The following is a 23396-nucleotide window of genomic DNA, read 5'->3' as shown; positions in this document are numbered from 1 at the left end:
TTAAAATTGTTTGTTGCTTCAATATTCTACTTGCTTGTAGAATACTGAAAAGGGCTGAGCATGAACGTATAATCCATACAGATTTATTTCTTTTTGGAACCACAAGGGTGTCCAGTTGTGCCGAGATATAGTGGCAGAATGCTTGAAACCAAAATGTACACCACTTTGGATTTTAGTTGGTCATGTTTTTAAAAATGAAGGTTCGGTGTGGTGCTGACCATCTTAAAAGCCCTATAATGAAAAGCGTTAATCCTAAATTCACTTCATTGTGCATTCTTTAGAGTCCCTGTAGTTCCATAAGTACCCTTACAAATCTAGCAAACTATTCTCAGGAACTGAAGCTTTCTTATGCTAGTATTATAAATCATATATATGGTGCTTTGGATCTGTTAACTGTCGCCACAGAAGTGATAAAGATCCATAATTTTGGCTGCAGCAATTGTATTATGAGAGCAGCAAATTCTGATGTGCAGTCTCACAGCTGTCAGTACTTAATTTCTCCACTAGAAAACTGAGATTCTCTCCTGCCTATTGCTAACTTTGCTTGCAACCCTGAACGCATTTTTCTTGTGGAGGCAGCACTTTGTCACGTTGCTACTAATTAATTTCAAAAGCACATAACACCTATGGAAATATTGGCCTCTGGGGAAGGAACTTCCCCAAAAGTTGATACGTTGATGACTTGGGAACAAGAAATTTCAGTTGCTGCTTTGGATTTGGACTAGTATATGTGCATACTGTAGTGTATAGAGCCTACTTGGTTATACTTTGGGATTTTTTTAAAGTTATTATTAACAGTCACTTTTAGGAAAGGAAGAAGAAAAAAATGAGTACTTAGTTTTGAAATTATTGTACTAGTAGAACAATATTTGACAGCTGTGTACTGTTGCATGTTCATGAAATTGCTTCTCTAAATGTCTTGTTTTTCAAATAAACAATTTAATGTGTTGGGTGTTTTAACAATTTGATTTTAAGTATTTTGAAATTATTGAATGTTGAAATTGTGAATTATTAATGAAAATAAGATAGCTGATTGTTTTGTAATGGAATTCAACTGAAATCCAGTGTATGGAATTATACCATCCCAAGTATTTTGTGAACTTTTACGGTAATTAACTCTGAATTGTGTGGTTCCTTAATTTACCAAAATAGATGAGAGTAGGAAGTAGGGCTTGGGATTTTTCATAGGATGAGTAGGTGACAAAATCTGCAAATCTACAGTGTTTTATATGAAAAGTGGGTTCTTGTGCTTAAACTGCTAGCCTGTATTTTTAGATGTGAACCCCATACAGCTTGCCGCTAGTCTGAAAATTTTGATTATAATGGTGTCAGATTCTGTGCACTTTTAAATGTTACTGAGCTGTGAGCCATCCATTTCATTATACAATCAGCACATTCCTTAAATGTCAAACCAGCTTAAAAATTCTGTAAGTGGGCAGGTAAAAATGTAAAAATCTAATTGTGGCAAAATTACCTTAAATTCTTGTTCAGTTACGCTTGCAGAATGCATACTTTAGGAAATGTTCTATATCAATGTTGCCGTCAGTCACAGGAGCAGTAGCTATTTCTTTCTTTTTCATCAGTACTTTAACTGTGAAATTTATATTCTTTCAACTTTTTTGTACAACAGCGTTAATCTTATTTTTAACTATTGTGTTAGAAAACAACACACAAGTAGCTACTGCTTCTGGATATTTTGTGTTAGTTTACATCACAGTGAAGTAGATGCACGACTTGTGTATGTATAGATAAGCCAACAATTTTCTGTGTATTATGGGGACTAGCAAAATCTACATCACAAATTTTGACACATTACAGCTGAAGGAAGAGGAGCAGCGTGCAAGACAAGATACAATCTTCAAGGAAAGATGCTTGTCCAGCAGTTTGCTTCATGTGATTGAACTGAGCCTGTAAGGATTCATGGATAAAATGAACAGGAATAGATCTGAATAAAGCAAATCTGCATACATGGTAACCAGTAGCTCTTTTACTTTTTTATGTTGCTTAACTGTTTTATTTGAGGGAAACCTGTGTGATTTAAACCTTTAGCTTTTGCAACTTTATTACTGGTTATATACATTTGGCAATTATAATGTGCAAGCAATTGGAAAAAGTCAAGTAAATGCTTGTTTTTATAGTAGTTTGTTCATGTTAAACTGTTCATATGATAATGTCTGTACACAGCACCACTGATTACCGTAGATGTAGTGTTGTAATAAACTGTTTAATGGGGCTGATGTGTAAAGCTGTTCAAGTTATTTGATGTTTACACCTCAGGGAAAGTCTTGTGTTCAGCAATATTTAAAGATAATGTTACAATGAAAACACTGATGCTGTCTTCAAAAACATTGCAATAGTTCTTGCATATGCCTCAACCTAATCTTGCATTCAGCAAGTTAAACGTACTAATGTTGCGCTCTCACACTCAATTTTGATATGAAAATAAGTGGTTACATAAAACCTTTAATACTATTTTGCTTTCTAGCAGTGTTTACCTAGGTGGCTTGTGAATTTGCTAATTGACACATAAAACTGTAAAAACTGCAGCACTCTGTGGTTGGTTGTTTTGAGGAGAGATGGTCCCAAGTCTGTGATTTTTAGCACACTGAAAATTTTATCTTTCATACAGCCTTGATCCTGATTGACACTAAAGTTGATATAAACTTAAACTGTTCATGTGAACTTAAACTGCCCATAATAAGGGGTAGAAAGGTTAGGTTTAAAAAACCAAAACAAAACCCTGCAGTTGTTTACAGTTTTATAGTAATAGTGCTTGTGTGTGTTCCCTCTCTACCCCCAAGGCCGTAGCAGTCTGTACATAGTTGTATATTAGAAATGTGCCAGAAGAAACAAGATGTTACCATTTTTATGACTTTATGGGTTTGGTATTTTCTTAATACTTTGGGGTTTATTCACACATGCATATAAAAGAGAAGGTACACTTGTATGTCCTTGTTCACCGATGGGCAATATTTAAATGTCTTAGCAAAAAATGATGCAGATTAAATTTGTCAGATGAGGTTTTGTAAATTTACTTAAAAACAAATTAATGGAGCACTCAGTGAAAGCTGGCTTCAAATTCAAGAATTTGTTTTAAATTTCATCAAGTGTGAAATGCAAGTGAATAGGAAGTTCATATAAGCTGCAAAAGCTTAGTTTCTGGCAGCCTTGTGCAAAGGCTCACTTTTAGTCTATTGTAAATTGTTATGTAATGGACATACTCTGGAGTTTTCACGTATTCAAATAGCCGCACTTAATGTTTTAAGTTAAGTTTCAAGACCTCAGATGGCTTTAAGAGGCAACGCTGAGAAAACTCTTGATTTCTTTTTTTACCAATTTTGAAGATTTTACAGCCAACCTAAAACGTTACCCTGTTCAGGAAAGCACTTAAATCCATTTGATTTTCCAGAGCATATCAAGCACGTGCTTACATTCCATATATTTCAAGGAATGTAAATATATGCTTTAAGTTATCTTATTTGCATACCTGAGTGATTTTTATGCTTTGAGTTGGGACCAGTAGCTTGTGCGACTGCCCAAGTTTTGCAGAAGTTTGAAATGCTCTGATATTTTTGGCACCTGCTACTCAGCCAGGTTTCCTGCAGCCAGGTTGATGCTGTTGGACTTGGCTACAGCTTCAGACTCTCCGTTTTTTTTTTTTCCCTCCTTAAATTGTGTACCTCAGTTCCTCATGCATGGGATCACTGGTGTTTATTGAACTATTTGCTACTGAGAAGATATTTGACATGTTTGTTTAATCCTGTTTGAAAATGAAAACTGCCTTTAAAAATTTTGTAAAACTGAAAGTTGTGTCAAACAAGTCATGAATCACTTCCTGCTTTTTTTGTTAGTAGGTGTTGGTTACAAACAGTACTGTTGTAACTTTTTTTCTTTACTTAAAAACATTGTTTACTACTGTGTGTAATAAGTTTAAGGAAGAAATAACCTGCCTGTAGCTGTTACATGGGGAATAGCTAATACTGGAAAGGCAGCAGGTAAGTAATGTTCCATTGAGTAGATATATTAAATTTTAAAATTAAAAAGTAACTTTACAAGCATTTTATGCAGGAATTGATATTTTACTCCACATTGAAATAGTTTTAAGGAGACTGTTGCTCTTTTTACATAGAGTGTAATTTGTCACTCACATACGGATTTCCATTGCTGGCAATGGAAATAGCAGGGAGGGAATAGCAGGGGGTAAATAACATAAGTTAAACTGAATAATCATTGTGACTTGAGAGATGAGATCCCTGTATGAAGCCCATTATTTCTGCCTGTTCTCCAAATACTTAATTTTAACTGATAAATGTACTGTGTTGCAATTTAGATAATACTCTCTTGAGTGAGTGTCCTTTGTTAGATTTTTTTTTTATAAAACAAAAAAGAAATGTACAGAAAAAAATCCAAAGACCCTGATTGACACCAAAAAGGAATATGCATGATGTACATCATGTATAACTGGATCTGTAGTAGAATTTTTACCAAGTTTTGGTTTATTAAATGTTCCTGGCAATTTCCTGTACCTGCTCAGGAAATGGCAGTTTAGAAAATAATTGACTGGTGATGATGCCATGATGGCTACTGATCTTGATATTCATTCAGTTCTAATCCATCTCCTTTTGCTGATGAAAAGATGAAATAGTCTGTGAGGAAATACTTTATTTCTTTCAAACGTTGATTTTATAAGTAACATTGAAAATATTATGTTAAGGCTGTGTCCTTTATCTTGAAAGACAAAACCAACATGTAGTGACTTAGGAGTGGTGGTGCTTTAGCAACAGTTGTTGTTTTGTTGGTGATTTGTTTTTTAGACGTAGAGAGTGATTTTTTTTTTTAAAGTAAAATTTTTATTGGACTATAGGTTTTGACAGGTCAAAAGTACTTCAGAAGAAGAACATAGCATTTTGGAAACTGTACAGTCTTTTTTTCCTCATTCCCTTTTTACTTTCTGTGCCAATAACTTTTGTTCTGATTACATTTTGAAAAATGTTTGTCAGAACTTCAAATTTTTATTTACAGTGTGGCTTATAAGCTTGGATAGCTGTTGTTTTTGTGTTAAACAAGATATTTTTATTAAATTTAGACATTAGCTTTTTTTTTTTTTTTTTTTTGTGGACTGAGTATGTTCTGGTTTTGTTCCTCTGAAATTGGTGAGGCTTAGTTTTTCTAACTGTATTTTTTTACCTGATTGTTTAGTTGCATACCCAAACCCTTGTAAATGTTTTCCTAGTTATATGTGGATAATTGGAGATTTAAATGTTGTATATACTTGTCATCTGTGTTTCTAGTAAAATACATGGCATTCTTTATAGAAATACTTAATTCCTGATTTTCATTTCTTATCCACTTGCTCTCTTGTGTACAGGTTAAATAGACTTTGCTCCTATTTTTACTTATAGAATTTTATACATAGCCTGTTAAAGTTGTCTTTGGTTCTTGTGTAAACTGAGATACAGCCTTAAATTTCCTGATACAACACTTGTTAAGATACTGTCAGTCATGTAGATTCAAATATAAAACATGCATGTTTAAGACTGGTACTCTTCAAAGATCAAAGACACTAAATTACTTCTGCATTGAAATATAAGCCCTTCAAGATTTTAGGGAAGGAAAGTACGAGTCAGTGTCCATATACTTGAAGAAATTTCAATTCTTTCCAAAATAACAATTTTGACATAGGAAAGAAGCAACGTGGATTCACCTAGTATTTAAATTATTTTGGTAATTGACTGCACAGGTCTTGAACTTAATGGTTGCAGCATGCTATTGAATCATGATGTTTATGCAGAAATACTGTCTCTTGCAATTATGATGCCTTGCAATTAATATTTCAGACTGAAAGGGGTGGGTGGGGGTGTTGAGGTGGTTTTTTGGTTTTGTAGTTGTTTCCCTTTCCTTCTCTCTACCCCCTGACCCCCCATTAAGGTCTGATATCCCATGTATTTTTAGATTAATTTTCGTTTGAGAGGATAAATTTACTGAGGACAAGTTTGGAGCATAGTTCATCAGTTTCATGTTCTTGGGGGATTTTCTTCCCCCATGTTGGACGAAGTACAATAAAGCTCCTCATTCTATTTGTATATGATAAGCTTGTTAGTTCCTGAACCCATCCTATAGCCCAGTGATTGCAGTGGGTTCTAGGTTCTGGTATGACCTATGCCTGTGCTTAAATCTTTTAAAACTTCTTTGGAAATACACTAGTTTTACTGAAGTCTATTGAAAATAGTAAACAGTATACCTTTGATCCCAATGGAATGGAGCATTTAAGTTGTAAAAATTCCCATCTATTTATACCGTGTAATGTGATTTTTACATGATTTCAGTATACACTTTTGAGTATATTCAACTAATAGACTTCAACCTCACCCTCTTGTACACAGTATTTTGTAATAGAAAATATTTTAAACTGTGCATATTATTCTTACATTATGAAACAGACATTTCCTTGATCTTCAAATGTAAGAAAATGAGGAATGTGTGTGCTTTTATAAATACAAGTGATTGCAAATTCAGCTTCCTTACTACTGCAGTTGTCCTTTTTTAAAATAATAAAGAAAGGGGGGGAAAAAGCCAAATGTTTTAAAGGTGAAATACATTCCTATTTGGTAAACCTTAGCAGTTTTATGAATATTATCAGTGCTGCTGACTTTCTAAACAAAAGGCTGTATTGTCTTCCTGTACAATTCCATTTCCTGGTTCCTGCTTTGCTCAAGGATCTATGAGTAAACTATTCAAGAGATGGTTTGAAATACAGGAGTAGGGTTGTCTAAGTTGGAATGCAGAATTGCAATGCAGAGTGTAAGGAAATGGATGCCTGTCAGAATGGCTGACTCCAAAGGATTTTATATATATAATAACCAGTTTCCTGATGCTGGCAGGCCAAAGAGTCTGTTGAACACTGGAGTTTTTGGAGACCTATATTTCTCCACAAGGTAAGATGGTATGCTAGCAAATGTGGATTTTAATACTTTTTCAGCAGAGGTACTTAATCTGTAAGTTTAGGGATCATTTCATCTTTTTTAGATGTTATACTTGAAATATTGCACAACTTTTAGCTTTCATGGGTTTCTTTTTTTTCAGCCTTTAGGAGACTGTTAAGCAATTTGCTGTCCAACTTTTGTGTTGGTCTTAAACTGCAATAGTAGCTTACCTTGTATTGAAGAAATAAAGACCATTTTTATATTAAAAAATGCTGTTGTCTGTCTTCATTTCAGCTTGTCTAAATTTCTCATTATTGTCAGTCTTTTCAAATTTTCAGACATTAAAACTTGGAGCGTGGACATTCTAACGAAGTTACAGCTAGATTCTGTGCTACAATTATTTCTGAATCTAAAAATAGTTTTATTCTTTATTCTTGTCCTTATCTGGTCTTTAAAGACTCTTTGCAGAGTTTACAATCAATAGGAAGTGCAGACTTTTTTTTTAAGCCAGCCTTTTTTTTTTTCTGTAGAATACGGTGACCCACATGTAATGTATTAACTAAAGGGGAAAAAAATAAGCATGATGTGTAAAGCAATTTCAGTCTCTTAAAATTACATTTTCAGAATCAAATATCAGTATAGTAATGTTTGGAGCTGTGGTAAAACTTTTTAAAATAAGAACTTTTTATTTGAACCTGGTTTCTTGAATTGGCAAAATCTGAGAAATGTTAATCATTGCAAAGCATGTGCTTGTTGAACACAGCAGTTGTAAAACAGCTGTATGGGAGGTTGAACTTGTCAGCTCATCTCATGCAAACAGTTGGTTTGGTACCAATGACAATAATATCCATCCTCTGATGATTTAAAACTACTTTTGGTACTGGGGTTTCACGGGCAAATGTTTTTGCTGCTAAAGCAGAGCTTTGTGTTATATAAAACACACATCTGTATGTTATAGACAAAAAGCCACCAGCACTGCCATACTGTGCCATCCTAGTGGCGAGCTTTTCATAATTCATAATACTTGTCAAAGTTCATTTACTGTGGCATAAAATGAGCTATATCCATTATACCATCTTAGATTAATGGTACCATTTTGCAGTGCTGTCGACTCCAGCTTTGGTCTGTGATGAGCCTTTAGCATTTAACAGTGGTAAGATTATGTGAGAGCACTGGTTTTCGTTTGGGGAAAAAAAATCATTTTTATCTTTATAGCTTCAAAAAGAAGTCTGAAATGTAATCTGATTGCCATGGAAGAACATTACATTCGTGATTGTGTTTAACCCTGATGAGCAATTGTGCAGGTCTTTGTTGAGAAGACCCAATGCTCATTAGAAAAAGAGCCTGAATTTCTTTGGGTAGTGCTCCAAACCTGCAATAATGGAAATAACATTCAGTAACTGTAAAGGACTCAGACATTAATTATTTAAAATAGCAAGCAAGAGGACAGCAAAGTCAACTTGACCACTGAGTTTGCTGCTCTATCTGAATTTCACCATTATAACCTGAATTTTTAGCAACACGAGTGTGTGTTGTAGCCTGGCTTCAATGACCAAGTGAAGATTCAGACCGAGATGGAAACAGTGTTGTGTTGTGGCTGGTGGGGCTTAGGGAACTGCAGGCTTCCTCCTGGGTTAATGACACAGGGGAAAATCATTGCAAACTCTTGATTTTGAAAGTATCTTATTGCTATTTTCCTCCTGGTTAGGGTGTTCAGCAGTTCCAATTGCTGAATGGGAGAGAAGTGTAAAGCATCCTGTCCCCAAAAACATGGGATGTATACTCTAAGATAAACACAGTGGCGATTCAGTACCTGGATGAATTCATTATGGAGGTGTTCAAGCATAGGTCAGCTAACCAGGATGCAAGACCATTAAGGTATGATTTGAAATGGTATCGGAGAATGAGAAAGGTAAGCACTCTGGGTATGGGTTTTGTTTTCTTTGCAATAGGTTTCCTGGGGAAAATATTATCCCTTCAGTTTGATGCAAGGAAATAATTCGATAATGCCTATTAGGAAAGCTTTCTTGCTCAATTCTGCTTGCAAGAACCTTGCCTCCAACGTTTTTCAGTGTCTTCTTCATAGCTGTTGCGGATTGAAGGGCCCAGAGCCCGTGGTGAGCTGGAGGGAGAGAGCATGCTGGAATCCAGGCTTCAGCAGAAGATTATTGTCCTTGCTTGTTCCTCTCTCCAGTGCTTAGCAATGTGTAAGCTGGTACAGAAGTTTGCTCTCTGCTGCCTCAGCTGCAGGCTGACTGGCCTTAGCAAAGAGAGCTAATTCTTCCCATCTACTCTATCCTCTGAGGGCTGCAAACAAGATGAAAAATGCCAAAACCCAAAATTACCCACTCCAGGATAAATCTGTTCCTGTACTTGACTGACTAATATCACTGTTTGGCCCTTACAGTTGACTGTCAGTTTTTTGGGAGGAAAGGGCAGTAGAAGGCATTTGTGAGGTTTAGCAGGAGAGCCTAAAATAGTCACTTCTGTGAACCTTGTGTTCTTGTGCCAGCTGCAGTTGAAGGGAGATTACTGGGCTGTAGGAACTGTTTCTGTGAGGGTAGCTCTGGAGATCTGGTGCACATCTGCTGTGGATTTTGCAGCCCAGGCAGCAGGACAGCTGAGTCCCCAGGATGTTGTTAAGGGAAGAGGAAATCTTCCCTTCTGCTGCTGCACCTTTTCTGAGCCAACCTCACTGAAGGCACTACTGAAGTTTCTCCTCTTGCAAAGCTGGCATTTTGCTTCATTTTCTGTCAATATAGGAATTACTGATCAAGGAGAGGCTTTAATTTTGGAAATTTGTCTCTATGGAAGTGAGATACGTCTTAAGCACTTGCTGGGAAGCAGGCATTGAGTAAGGAGTTGGAAGTGTCCTTCTTTGACCTTTGTTAGTTTGGAATGGGAAGAGATGCTCAGGCTCAAAGTATTAGTGCTGTTCTCTGTCTTGTAATTTTCCCCTGGTTCATCCTTCAAACAGTTTCATAATACTGCAGCTTGTCCAGGGGAGATGGTAAGTTGCAAAACAGAGGAGCAGCAGAAAGCAAATCAAATGCCAAAATCAGCAGAGCAAAGTCTGTATGAAGCTGTGAAAGGCAAGTTTGTCCAGTGCAGGCTGAGTAAAGGAAGACAGAGGTATGTGTGTAGCTTATGATCACAAAGATACCTTTCTTACAGGCATTATATGAAATTCAGGTGCATGCACCTGAGTGTCTATACCCTGAAATGTTAGACTATAACAAATCATGACACACCAGGCAAGGAAATGCCAGTTTAATTATTTTGGGGCCAGGATGTCTGTTTTGCATTGGGAATTGGCCGAGTCCCCTTAGAGGTCTGTGGCATTACACTCTCAGAAATAATCAACTGAGAAAGGAGTTTTTCCAAGTTAATCTCTGCATTTTTCCAAAGACAACCACCTGGTTAGCATAGCATATTTGTTGCAGGAATGTAGTCTGCACAGTCAACACCTCTGACAGTGGGTTTGGCGTATCCTAAAGCACTTAAAGCATAACACTACTTGATTTTCTGAATGGATCTTGACTAACAACAGAGATTAAATTCTTCACTATGTCTGGAGTAGTTATGAGTTTATGTTCATTCATGATCTATGAGTACAGGTAAGACCGATGCTGCTCAGGAGACTTTGTTGTGTAATAGATGGACAGATTAACTGGAACTGCGAGAGGAAGAAAATGTATCCATCACATTGGATTTTTATCTGTTTTACCTCTTGGAAGATACAAAAGCAAGTGATTGCTTCTGAAAAATGCAAGGAAATGGCAGGAAATGGGAAGACAATAAGCCTGCTCTGTGTCCTGGAAAAGTAACTTGTTGGGAGAGCCTTAGAGAGGCAACAGAAAGAGACCAAAGTGAGAGTGAGGTGGGAATATATTTTCTTTCTTTGCCTGAAGAAAGGAGGTGAAAGGTGCAGAAGCAGTGTGATGGAGTGGCAGCTGCAGAGTGCAGCATGTTTAGTTTCAAGGATGCTGCAAGCCGAGAGGTGCTGTGCTGCCCTTGGCCTGAGGGAAGGAGAAGAGCAGTGCTGTTAAGATTTTTTGCTTACTATATTTTTGATGATGAGTTTGAGCTGGAAGCGAGTCAGAGAAGTAACATAATGTCTATATTACATAACATGTAATATAGAAAACAGTGAGATGCTGGTCAGCTCAGACTTAAATGCTGAGACACAAATTATATAGTGTTTAAGGAACTAATCAAAGTTCTCTACCTTTTTTACTCTGCTCTTTTTCTGCTCCCGGAGAGACAGTGTGAAAAACAGTTGCAGCCCAGTAGAAATAGAGTTCTCTTTGCTGCAGATAGAGGATTGCTATTCCTTTTAATTATCTGAATCTGCTAATGCATCTCTTCTGAACAATTTGCAGAAAATTATTAGCATCATGATGATGATGATGATTAGCACTTTGCTTCCCATCAGACTGCTGGAAGTCTTGTAAACCTTGTGCTCTTTGTATAAATGGGAAGTAAAATTAATTTCTTTTCATACAGGGCTTCCCAGTTTTACAGAAAGGATTCAGGGTAAACAGATGGTTTTAAAAATTATATATTGCTGAACAATTTTCAAAACAATTTGAATCTACTTAGCACTGGCACCCATTGAGTAGATTTTTTCTTTTTATCCTGTATATTAATGATAAAGGTGTTCTGTCACACAAGGAAGGATATGTTCAAAATGGGGTAGATGTGCAAATGGAGCGTAAAGGGGCTCTTTCTGCCATCTAGAGGCATGAAAAAAACCACTCCTTTGCTTAATTTATAATCCCATGAATTATTGTGTCTGCACTGTCAGCAGAACTGTGATAATCCTCAACTGTCCTAATTTTAAAAATATAGCAGTCACTTTTTCCCCCCACTTTTCCACAAAATAAGCAAGCTGTATTTTCTTTTCCTTGCCTTGACACCTCGTGAAAAAGCTCTTGTTTATTGCCTTATTTCTGCATATTATTTTGAATGCCTTTTGAGTGTACTGCTCTAAAAATCTTGTGTGTTTTCCCGTATAATACACTTGGAGTGAAAGAAATACTTCAATGCTCAGAAACCTTTATTTGACACTAAAAACGCTGGAAAAAAATACTGTCCACACAGGCAGATAAAATGTTGCTTGTAGTGGAATGCATCTCTAAAACCCATCAGAAGAAGGGTGGGTTCCCATGTAGAACAGGCAGCATTCACCTCTGAAGGAGCAGAGGGCTCTACAGAGTTACTGCATTTCAGAATGGTTTAATTGATGCTTAAAACTGATTTCTGAGGCTTGCTGGTATCCACTTTCCCTGTTAACTGTCTACTTCTTTTTGACAGCTAGCCATGCCACCTTTTACAGTCTGCAGACTGTGCTTCACTTAAAATATAAATAGCTCTGCCTGATGTGCTGCAGCTCCACACTGGTGGGAGGGAATGAAAACAGACCATTCATACCAAATAGGATCCTTATTCATGGGTCAAGTTGTAAGGGACTTGGGCTCCCACCTCAAAAAGTTAATTGGAGCCTATACATAATTAAAACTGCAGTTCTCACTTCTCCGAAAGTCATTTAGCCTGGAATCTTTGCAAGATGTAGGTTCACAGCCCTCACTTTCTCAAAGACCTGTATTGTAAGGGTAATGAAAATAGTGAATGGTGTAGAATGGCCAACAGAACCCTGCAAAAGAAACTGTTGAAAATAATGTCTAAATTGTGTGGTGGGTTCTTTTTTTAATACGTGAAGTCCTTGAATCATAAGGGTCACAGAAGGCCAATGTTTTATTAGCAGCTATAAAAAGCTGTATTTTGAGCTTCTCCATGTAAGTATAAGTTCTCCATAATGATTAAAGCTATCTACTGGCTGGCTTCCATCTCAGCAGGAGAAAATTTTCTTGGTGTTTCCTTCACAGTGGTAACTATGTGATACTTCAGAAAAAGAACTTTTGGTTTTTTTAAGTGGAATCCCTACTGCGCCCTCCTAATTTCAAGTTATCCCCTGCCTGTTCCATTTAGTTAAGTAATTTATCATATTTTAAAATTAATTTATGCCTTTTTTCAAAATTAATTTAGAAATATAACTTAACCTCTACATTATCATCTTTTTTTTTTTTTTAGTTACAGCAATAGCTAGCTCAGATTTTTAACTGTGAGGGGCTTGGGTGCATTACTGAAGCAGGGAAGGTTTCTAAAAATGCAAGTCCTTAATTAGGGAAAAAGTATCAAGTTGCCAAAACAATGTTATCACCAAATTAAATTGGTAGTCAGTTAAAACAATTAGGGCTAGTGAGAGAGGTGGCAGTATACCATTCATTGCTGGAGCCAGGTTTGTGCTACCTCCAGCTGCACCTGATCCTCGGAGCAGGTGGCCTCTTCCCCCATGCAGTTTGTCCTTTCCAGGACTGGAAGAAGTTTGAGAAAAGTCTTACATGACATTTCTGCAGGGTCACCTCCTGTGAGATTGTGTGTAATCCCCTTACAAAGAATAAAAATGTTCCCATATCTTTTTAGCTTGGGGGAGGGCAGAGGGAGAGGAAAGCTTAAACCCACAATTTTAGAATTAAACTTTGGAGTGACCTAACCTGGGTAAGGATACTGAGGAACCTGGTAATTTTGCTGAGAGTGTGGAGTTGGAAGCTGTTCTTTATTTGTCAAATATGCCAGTATCCATGTGCTGTCTGAGGGCAGCTGACATGTGAAGGGCCCAGCTCTCTGAGAAGCAGCCACCTCCCTTTACATGGCTCATTTTTTTCACAACAGTGGCTTATGATAAAACTTTGCCTAAACTGCACACTTGGACAGAGGCTGGGCTCAACAGTTACAGTGACAGATCACATGCAGCGGTTTCCAAAACCAGGTTGGTAGAAGCAGGTTCAAAACCTAGGTTCTCCAGGGCCCTCCCAGCCCTTTGCTATAGACAGGAACCTGGTTAACATGGTCCAGTTCAAACAATCCCATCAGTTTCCAGTCTGTCCCGTGTCATCTTGTTATGCAGATTTTTTTCATTGAACATATACCTACAAAGGTTTTCCCACCATAGCCACAACCTGCTTGTGACTCTGAAATTCAGTGACTGCTTTGAAGATTGCTCCATTTGAGATTATTTCTTTTATTTCAGTAGGCTCAGAGCATGTGTCCAGTGCCACTTCCTCCACTTCTTTTCTGAAATCTGCTTCCATTCCGGTAACAACATTCAAGCCTGTGAACATTCGGATAATACATCCATTAAGTATTCTTTTGATGAACAAATCTTTGTATGAGGTTTAAAAAAATGGAATTTGTTTCTTTTTTATTCACCTATATCTGTCTTCTCTGTGATTAGCCATGCTTGTAGGTAAAACAGGTTGGGAATGGTGTGGGTGTCTTTTAGCCTTCCATGCTTCATTGCAAGGCCCCACAAGAAAGCAAAGTAGCAAGAAAGAATGGAAAATGCTGCCTGGGATATGAAGCTCTGTCCTGTCGTGGGGCAGCCAACTGCATCTTTTAACCGTTTTCATGATTTATTTTACAACCTCCTAAGGTTTGTCTGGACTGTTTGCTCCCACACTTCCTACAGGAAGTCTGTCCCACTCCTCCCATGCTCCAGGGGTTAAGGGGTTACAAATCAAAGCCACTGCCTGAATTTCTTCTTGGCTAAATTATATTAATTTGATTTTTGTGCTGATATTGCTCTCTATCTAGTTATTTCCCTTCCCATTGTACTTAACCCCTTAAGGCATTTACAACAGCTAGTTAATAATTCTTCTGCCTCTATTTAGGCAAATTTGTTTAAGGAGTCTCTGGCCTTCTTTAGGACACATGGTGTTTATACCCACTTGCCTTGTTCTTGCATATTTGCTTTTCCGTTAATTTTTCCTATAAAAGGAGATAATACACTAGATATTAAGAAGAAATTTTACACTGTGAGGGTGGTGAGACACTGGAACAGGTTGCACTGAGAATTTCTGGATGTCTCATCCCTGGAAATGTTTGGAATCAGATTGGATGGAGCTCTGAGCAACCTGGTCTAGTGGAAGGTGTGTGTCCCTGTCCATCGCCAGAGGGTTGGAACTAGATGGTCCTTAAGGTTCCTCCCAACCCAAACTATTTTATTACATATTCTTTTAACAGAAAGAAGCATTCTGGACCAAATACCTTTTGGGGACACAGCCTGGGGCTCTGTGAGTCCAGAGGGGACATGGGGTGGGCATTTCCATTTAACAAGCTTTGTTAAAGTGAGCAGGTCCACGTGAATGCCAGAGTTTAGAGGTTAGGATGAATATGGCCACATGCCAAAACCTCTGCTCCTGCCTCAGTGAGCAGTGAAAAGCTCCATGTGAACTTGCCTGCCAGCAGAGGTAAGGTGGGCAGGACTGTTTGGCTGTATCTGCAGTGGCCAGAAGCACCCTCAGGCCAACTGTGAGAGCAGTTCTGCCCGCTACAGCTATTGACAGCATCAAAACAGGACAGGAGCTGCTGCTGCAGAGCACACCCTGCCTGCCACTGCCCACCTGCTGGTCCCCGTCCTAAGAGACGCGTGTGCAGCTGTGTCACCTGCACTCATATGGGTATAAGCCAGAAAAGAGACAAAGTCATATTTAGCAGAGTATTTTTTTTTGGCCATTCCCAGCGTCTGCATTTTCACCCTTAGGGCAGTAACAGTGGTGAGAGGGCCCTCAGACTGTGCTTGTTTCCCAAGTTTTCTTTATGAAAGCTCACTTGCACTTCATTTCTGTTCAGGAGAAGGTCACCACTGATTAAATATGGTTAGAACCATGGCACAAATTGGGCCATGTACTATTTTCCTCTGTCATTTTTGTGGAAATATATGTTGGGCTTGATTTGTGCTTCTATATATAGAGAACAATGCACAGAAGCATACCAGAATTTATTTCTAACAGTAGAAATATTGTGTCAGACCTTTTAAAGTTAAGACATACTGCATGTGTTTTTCATATTTGGTTCAATTAAAGAATAAAAGGACCACTCCCTATCATGTGCATTCTCTATGCAATCATCTTATTTTCTGAATCAGAATCATGGCTCTTACAGACCAACAGCTGCTGGTGGCACAATGGTGGCAGGACCCTGAGGGCCAAGCACATGTGCAATACCCCCTGCTCAGGTGAGCTCAGTTTCTACTGGTGGTGCTGTGATGGGCTGCTCTCTCATATTCCAGTTGCAAGTAGATTAACAAAGGTTGGTTACATCTCTATCTTTAAAAATCAAAGCAGAACAACATTCAAGCCCACCCTTTCCAAAGGAAAATCTGTAGGGTAGTCATGCACACACAAGAGGAAAAGGTTTCTTTAGAGCCAGAACTGCATCATCTCCCCTTGTTCATCTTGTTACTGGAATGAAGAGTTTTCCACAGAAGCCATTTTTAATTAGAAGTTAGATTAACCTCAGAAGATTTTTCTTTGAAGACAGCAAGAGCTTGACCACTTGAAGAAGACTGGCCCCTGATATATATTTGCTGAATATATATCAGCAAATATCTGAAATATAGCATCGTCTCGCAGCTTAGTTGATTTTGCATCATTTGTGGGCTTGCTTCACTGGACTTATTCTTCTCACTCTGTAACTGAAAGTTGCCAGAGGAAAGTTCTTCAGTTTTCCTCAGAAACTAAAAAGAACCCCACAGAAATTGCCACATATCTCCAGCTCTCAGTTCTTGTAGTCAATAGGATGATGTCCTACCAAAGAAGGTGATATCCTTTATACTCCAGAGATGTACAAAGGTTTCTGGATCAGAGATCCCACAGATGAAATATTTTGAAGTTCAGAGCAGCTGCCCAACTATGAGCATACTTGTCACTGTCTTTTTTTTCATTTTTTTAGTGACTTTTATAGGCATTTCCCTCCCACTGTACCTGTCTTGCCAGCACATACTATACCCTCAAGTGGGACTTCTTTTTTTCAGGATGTCTCATTTAACCAGGCAGTGTGTGGGTCCCTGGGAATGACATGCAATAAAATAGTGAACACCAACAAATAGCAGCAAAGGGTTATGTCTGAAGACAGTTAAAGTAAAAATACAAAAAGGAGAAAAAAAGTTTATCTAATTCCCTTCTTCAAGTTCTGCTGAGCTCAGACAGAACAGCATGTGCCCTACGTGCAGAGGACTGTGAGTGTTTGAAGTGGCACAAGTGTATGGTATCTCCTGCATTTGTAGGACATGAGCAGCCAAGAGAGGCAACGCTTGGGGTGTTGGTGGATGAGAACTTTGGCATGGCACAAGTGTGCACTTGCAGCCCAGAAAGCCGTGTCCACGCTGCATCAAAAGCAGCGTGGCCGGCAGGTCCAGGGAGGTGATTCTGCCCCTCTACTCTGCTACCATGAGATTCCCCCAGGAGTGCTGCATCTGTCTCTGGGGTCCCCAGTGTAAGAAGGACATGAACCTGTTGGTGCAAGGAAGGCCATGAAGGTCAGAGGGATGGAGCACCTCTCCTATAAAAGGCTGAGGGTTGGGGTTGTTCAGCCTGGAGAAGGCTCCAGGGAGACCTTAGAGCAGCTGCCCAATACCTAAAAGGGCCTTCAAGAGAGCTGGAGAGGGACATTTTTGCAAGGGCATGTAGTGACAGGACAAGGGGTAATGGCTTTAAATTGAAAGTAGATTTAAATTAGATATAAGAAGGAAATTCTTCTCTATAGGGGTAGAGAGGCACTGGACCAGGTTGCCCAGAGAAGCTTTGGATGCCTCACCACTGGAAGTGTTCAAGGCCAGGCTGGCTGGGGCTTTGAGCCTCTTGGTCTAGTGAGTGTCCCTGCCCACGGCGGGGGGGTAGGAAAAGGATGGCCTTTACAGTCCCTGCCATGGCGTTCCCGTTAGCCCAGGCCGGGCCGCAGCTGCCGCGCTCCCGGCCCTGCTCGTCCCGCCCCGCTCCGCCGCCGGGCCGCTCGGCGCGGGGTCCCGCAGCCCCGCCCCGGAAGCCGCGGGGGATGGCGGTCGCGGGGCGGCGGCGGCGGCGGGAGCGGCGGCGGGGCCGGGCGGGGCGGGCGCGGCGCGGGCGGGCGGGCGGCGGCGGGCGGCGCCCCCCGGCAATATGTTCAAGAGAATGGCAGAGTTCGGGCCTGACTCCGGCGGCAGGGTGAAGGTGCGGCCGGCGGGGCCTCGGCAGCGTCGGCGGGAGTCGGGCCGCGAGGGGCAGCGCCTTTCTAACTGTGCCTGCCTGGTTGTCTTCCTTGTGTTTAAGGGCGTTACCATTGTGAAGCCGATCGTGTACGGGAACGTCGCGCGGTATTTTGGGAAGAAGAGGGAGGAGGATGGCCACACTCACCAGTGGACGGTGTATGTGAAGCCGTACCGGAACGAGGTATAGCCGGGCTGCTCAGGGAAGGGGGATCAGGCGTTGGAACAGCTGCCCGGGGAAGTTCGGGAATCGCCATCCCTGGGAGCGTTCAAAACGCGTGTGGATGTGGCACCTAGGGACGTGGTTTGGTGATGGCCCTGGCAGCGCTGGGTTAAGGTGTTAGAGGTGTTTTCCAGCCCAAGCCATGCTCTGTGCCTTGGGGAGCGCGGGCAGGGTAATGCCAGGCGAGCAGCACTGGAACGGGCCGGGCTCTGAAAAGTTGGGCTTTGAGAAAAGGGCAGAAAGGCCTTGTGGCAAAAGCAGAGGAAACTAATAGGCTGGTGGGTTTCCCAAAGGGAAAAAGATGAGGAAAACATATTTCTTTTTACGTTTTTGGAGTAATCTTTCCAGGTTAGGGGAAAGAGTGGAGAGCATTTAGGAGGACAGTACTGACAGACCTGTGTGCTGGTACTAATTTTTGGATTCACCATTTTGCTTTCTATCTGTGTTTAAACTCAGAAGAAATACTGTGCTTGTGTCAGAAGGAATGGTAGGCGTGTAGGATAGATGACTAAAGAGTAGGTTGGTGTGCTGTATGAATAATCAGAAATACCAATGTTTCTGTTTTAGGACATGTCTGCCTATGTGAAAAAAATTCAGTTCAAGTTGCATGAAAGCTATGGTAATCCTTTAAGAGGTAGGTTTTGCATTTGAGCATTTGTTCCTAGAACTGGGCTTTTGTTCCAGTTTTTTATTCCTTTTATTATTCCACTAAGGCTCTGTCATTGTGTTAACACTTCTGTGTTTCTTACTGTAGTTGTTACCAAACCACCGTATGAAATCACCGAAACAGGCTGGGGTGAATTCGAAATAATCATTAAGATATTTTTCATTGATCCAAATGAAAGACCTGTAAGTACATTGAACTTTTAACAACACTTTAATAATTAATTATGGTGGCCTGAAGCTGTGCTCTAGGATATTGCTGGTCAAAATAAGTCACATAAGCCATGGAAGTAATAAAGCCTGTTCTTGTAGAAAGTGAATTTAACGACTGGCCACATTTTCCTGTTTCTGTGCTTTGCTACAGGCATTCACGACTGCTTTTCCTGCACTTGGCTTCTCTCACATTTACTAATATGTGACTGCATGTTGCACCTTACTTGGTTCGAGCACACGCTGAGGCTTTCTCTTCCATGTAGCTTCCTAGTTCTAGGATATATGAATATTTTAACTTTTTTTTTTGTCAGATCAAAATCAGTCAAAAAGCAGTAAAGGTACTATGCTAGCATTAGTCTCTACCCTAAGGAAATCAGGTTAAGACATTCCTGTAGTTGCATAAAGCACTGGAATTAATTTTCTTTCCTTCCTGCGCTTTAGACGTATCTTGTAGGTTTGTTTATACAGGTTTAGGTAGGAAACTCGATTACCCTGTTTTAGGGGAAGAGGATGTTTATTTCTGAAGGACTGAGTTACTTCTGTTGCATGAACTGCAGCAATCCTTTTCTATATCCACTTTTTGCTAAATGGGAGGGAAACTGAATTTTTTGTTTTTCTTGAATATGTGACGATTGATAGAAAGGGCTTCTTGTGCTGTTGTACTCAGTAGCATTGTGACTTATCCTAATTCTGTTCACAGCTTGACCAAGCTGTCCTAAAGTTGGTTGGGTGTTTTTTTCTTTGCTGCTGTTCTTGGAAGGCTGTTTCAGAGCCTGTCGTGTTCTTCCTTTCCAGGAAGTACCAAGTGGAGTAAGGTATTGCTCTGTTCCAAGACCACTCATGGGGCCTGTTTGTGGAAGGAGTGAACTGTGGGCTGTGTGTCCTTTACCCAGGCCATGATCCAAGTGGTTAGTGGTTCCTCAGGGCTGGAGAGAGGGCTTCCATTCCTCTCCCCACCCTGCCATGTGCAGTGCAGTAATGGAAGAGTAACTTCATAAAGAGAGATTTCAAGAAAAAGCTATTCACAGCCCCCCCGGTGTTTCTCTTTCACGAGAAGGGATGATAAGGTCACAGAAAGCACTTTCTAACTGATGAATTGGGAAAGTTGGTTTGAATTAAATGACCAATTTGGAAATGTTTGAGAGAAGGTGGTAGTAGTAGTAGCTTTTATACAACAGTCCTAAACCACTTGCCCAGACACTTCTGAAGTATCAAGAAACCTTTGGCTAATTGACATGTTTTAACAATTAATACTGAATATAAGTAATTCCACTGAAGCTATATGACATTTTTTTTTTGCATTCCTAAAAGATTTTTAAATCCTATACAATTGTTTTGTAGGAATGAATGCTACTTGTTGATATCTAGAACAAGATTTCTATTTCCCTACAATTGTTAAGCTAATAAAATTCTGTCTTTGCATAGGTAACCTTATATCACTTGCTGAAGCTTTTTCAGTCGGATACAAATGCCATCCTGGGGAAGAAAACTGTAGTTTCTGAATTCTATGATGAAATGGTATGAATGTTTTTAATGTAATCCTCACTTTATTTTGAAGAGTATTAGTGATACTATGTATTTTTTTCCTTCATTAGATATTTCAAGATCCTACTGCAATGATGCAGCAGCTGTTAACAACATCTCGTCAACTAACACTAGGTGCTTATAAGCATGAAACAGAGTGTAAGTTGAAAATTAAAATATTTTAATTTTAGAAATAAACAGTAGTTGGTTTTGATTTTATTGCTTTTCTTTTCCTGGGCTGTAACAGTACAATGGATTTGGATGCTGATAAAAAGTGGTATTTTTACATTAAATTTAACTTCAGTTTTTGCAAAGAAATTAATACTTACTTGAAAACTTTTAAGATTTTCTAATCTGTATGCCTGCTGAAAAAAAATAAGGAATTACTCAGTATGAAGAGTGATGGTGTGATCTACACCTAATTTAACATCTTTGAAATGAGTCAAAACCGAATAAATGAAGGCCACCCTGTGGTACACTTCTGTTCAACACTGCAAGCAAAGGTCACACTGGAAGCACTGAAATAAGAACAGTTAGTGGTGTTTAAGTCAAAGCAGCAGCCCTTTGGAAATAAAGAGTAGTATCTGAAAGCTGTTCCTGTCTTTTTCCCTTCTAGTTCTTGAGCTGTAGGTAGTTTCATAACATACTTCTTCAGTACAGCATTATGTTTTTTGTGTCCTTTTTATCTAATTTGTCTCCAAATATAAACAAAAATATTAAGGGAATTAAAGAAATTAAATAAAGATCCGTTGGTTCATAAATCGTAATGCATTTAGTGAGGATTTCTGTTCTGATCTTCTGGATTTCATCTCTTATCTTCTACTCTCAGAAAACAAATGTAATATTTATTGAACCCAAATCCTACCTTGTTAATTACAAACTCTAATGCCATTGTAGTCCAGCTCACCTGGCCTTATGTTCACCTGACAAAAAATGTCAAGTATTTTTTGGACAGCAAATGCCTAGAGCTAAAGAGTGGAGGGTGATTATGAGTTTGACGCTCTTCAAAGTTCAGGTTCTGATTTGCCTTATGTCTGCTTGGCTGTGGATGCGTGAGCTCGTGTATTTTCTACATCAGTTTAGCCAGTCTTGAGGTGGATTTTTGTTATATTGCATGTCGTCATGGTTTTCATTTAGAAAATGTTTAATAATACGATTCATAAAAAAGTCTTGTCCACATTTAAACATTTCTGACTTCAAATTTTTGGGTGTTTCTCTGGAGAGTAGATAGAAACTTTTAGTATGTTTTTTGTATATATATTTCCTTAAAATGTGCCACCAAAGTAGATAAAATTTGCCACTGCTCCACGATTATGTAATGTATGGGATATGAAGGGATCTCCGTGGCCTTCATAGATTTGTTGGCTTTACCATCTCTATCCAAAAACTTGTACATGAAAAAATAATAAGAAAAGATACTTGATGTCAGGGATTAGTAGAAGCAAAGGCAGCACCACTATTGTTTAGATATGTAGAATTAAACTCCAATGAGACAAAGAGTAGAAGGTGGTTACAGTACTTGGAAAAGGAACCACAGAATGGTGGAGACTTGAAGGGACCTCTAGTGCCATCATGTCCACCACCTGCTCAAGCAGGGCCACCTGCAGCTGATCTGTGTCCAGACAGCTTCTAAATGTCTCCAAGGATGGAGACTCCACAACCTCTCTGGGCAACCTATGCCAGCACTCGGTCACTTTCACAGTAAAAGTTTCCCGATGTTCAGAGGAACCTCTGATGTTTCAGTTTGTGCCTGTGGCCTCAAGTGCTGTCACTAGGCTTCACATACTCATAGTTGTCTCTAATTTCCCATTTGCTGTCACCATGTCAGGTTTTATTTAATCTTAAAGAAAAAGCAAATGATTTCATGAATTGTGTAACTCCATCCACAAAACTGCTGAGCTGAGGGCTGAATGAAGCCACAAAACAAACTTTCTGAGTTTTTTTAAATCCAGGTTTGATTTGGATACCATTTTGATTACAATCATTGAATCTCTAAGGCTAACAGCAATAGATTTTTTTTTCAGGACATACGCCATCAAAATTACTGTTTCAGTTAAAAAAAATAATTACAACTTTTTGTGGTATTTACAATATTTATTTTTCTTTATCACCACCATAGTTGCAGATCTTGAAGTGAAAACCAGGGAAAAGCTGGAAGCTGCCAAAAAGAAGACTAGTTTTGAAATTGCTGAGCTTAAAGAAAGACTAAAAGCAAGTCGTGAAACTATCAACTGTTTAAAGAATGAAATCAGAAAACTTGAAGAAGATGATCAGTCTAAGGATATGTGACAAGTGTGGACTTGATAAAGAGCCTATGCTGAAAATGGGAGGACTTCAGTCATGGAACTGTATGAGTTCAGTTCTATAATCAAGACTATGAGAATTTCACTGGCAAGTGATTGAAGTTTGTGGGAATCAACTTTATAAATGGAAGAAAAAAGAAAGAATGTATCCTTGTTTTATAGTTAAAATCTGTGGGTACTTAACAACTTATTTCAAGTAGAAGGGGTCTCAGAGACCAGACTTATTTCTTTTTTTTTTAAACTGCATTTGAGTCGTATATGAAAACTTTGTATTAAGTCTTGTATTAGTTCAATGTTATTTTACGAAATGCTGGTGTTTACTTTTTTTACTTGTTTTTTTTCTACTGATTGTTTAGAGGTGCATCTTTAGAGCTAAAAATAAAATATGCAATTTTTTATTTTAATATATTTTGTCTCCATCCACCTGCAGAATTGTAAGGAACAATTGTAAATAGCATACC

General features: G+C 39.0%; 2 protein-coding genes across 5 annotated transcripts in view; both read left to right on the top strand.

Annotated features, from left to right (window-relative positions):
* Nucleotides 1-7187, top strand: part of CPSF6 (cleavage and polyadenylation specific factor 6) — a 33544-nt gene extending 26357 nt beyond the window's left edge. For all 4 annotated transcript variants that reach the window (XM_017822135.1, XM_017822134.1, XM_017822132.1 and 1 more), the window contains one exon: nt 1819-7187. The gene's annotated coding sequence lies outside the window, so the exon portion shown is untranslated. The remainder of the gene's footprint in view (nt 1-1818) is intronic.
* Nucleotides 7188-17880: 10693 nt separating this feature from the next.
* On the top strand, nt 17881-23339 carry YEATS4 (YEATS domain containing 4). Its single transcript, XM_017822130.1, has 7 exons — nt 17881-17974; nt 18074-18193; nt 18800-18866; nt 18987-19081; nt 20534-20626; nt 20704-20791; nt 22752-23339. Exons 1-7 carry the CDS (start codon nt 17924-17926, stop codon nt 22919-22921), a joined length of 684 nt encoding a protein of 227 aa, XP_017677619.1. The 5' UTR covers nt 17881-17923; the 3' UTR covers nt 22922-23339.
* Nucleotides 23340-23396: the final 57 nt, after the last annotated feature.

Source organism: Lepidothrix coronata, unplaced genomic scaffold, assembly GCF_001604755.1.
Source record: "Lepidothrix coronata isolate B3197 unplaced genomic scaffold, Lepidothrix_coronata-1.0 Scaffold95, whole genome shotgun sequence".
NCBI lineage: Eukaryota > Metazoa > Chordata > Aves > Passeriformes > Pipridae > Lepidothrix > Lepidothrix coronata.
Note: the sequence above shows the minus strand (reverse complement) of the source record. Positions and strands in the feature narration are given on the sequence as shown.

Bases quoted from the DNA above. Each gene is read 5' to 3' on its own strand.
- YEATS4 (XM_017822130.1), top strand. From the start codon at position 17,924: ATGTTCAAGAGAATGGCAGAGTTCGGGCCTGACTCCGGCGGCAGGGTG. The intron at 17,975-18,073 runs GTGCGGCCGGCG...CTTGTGTTTAAG, and splicing joins ACTCCGGCGGCAGGGTGAAG to GGCGTTACCATTGTGAAGCC. The intron at 18,867-18,986 runs GTAGGTTTTGCA...TTCTTACTGTAG, and splicing joins CTATGGTAATCCTTTAAGAG to TTGTTACCAAACCACCGTAT.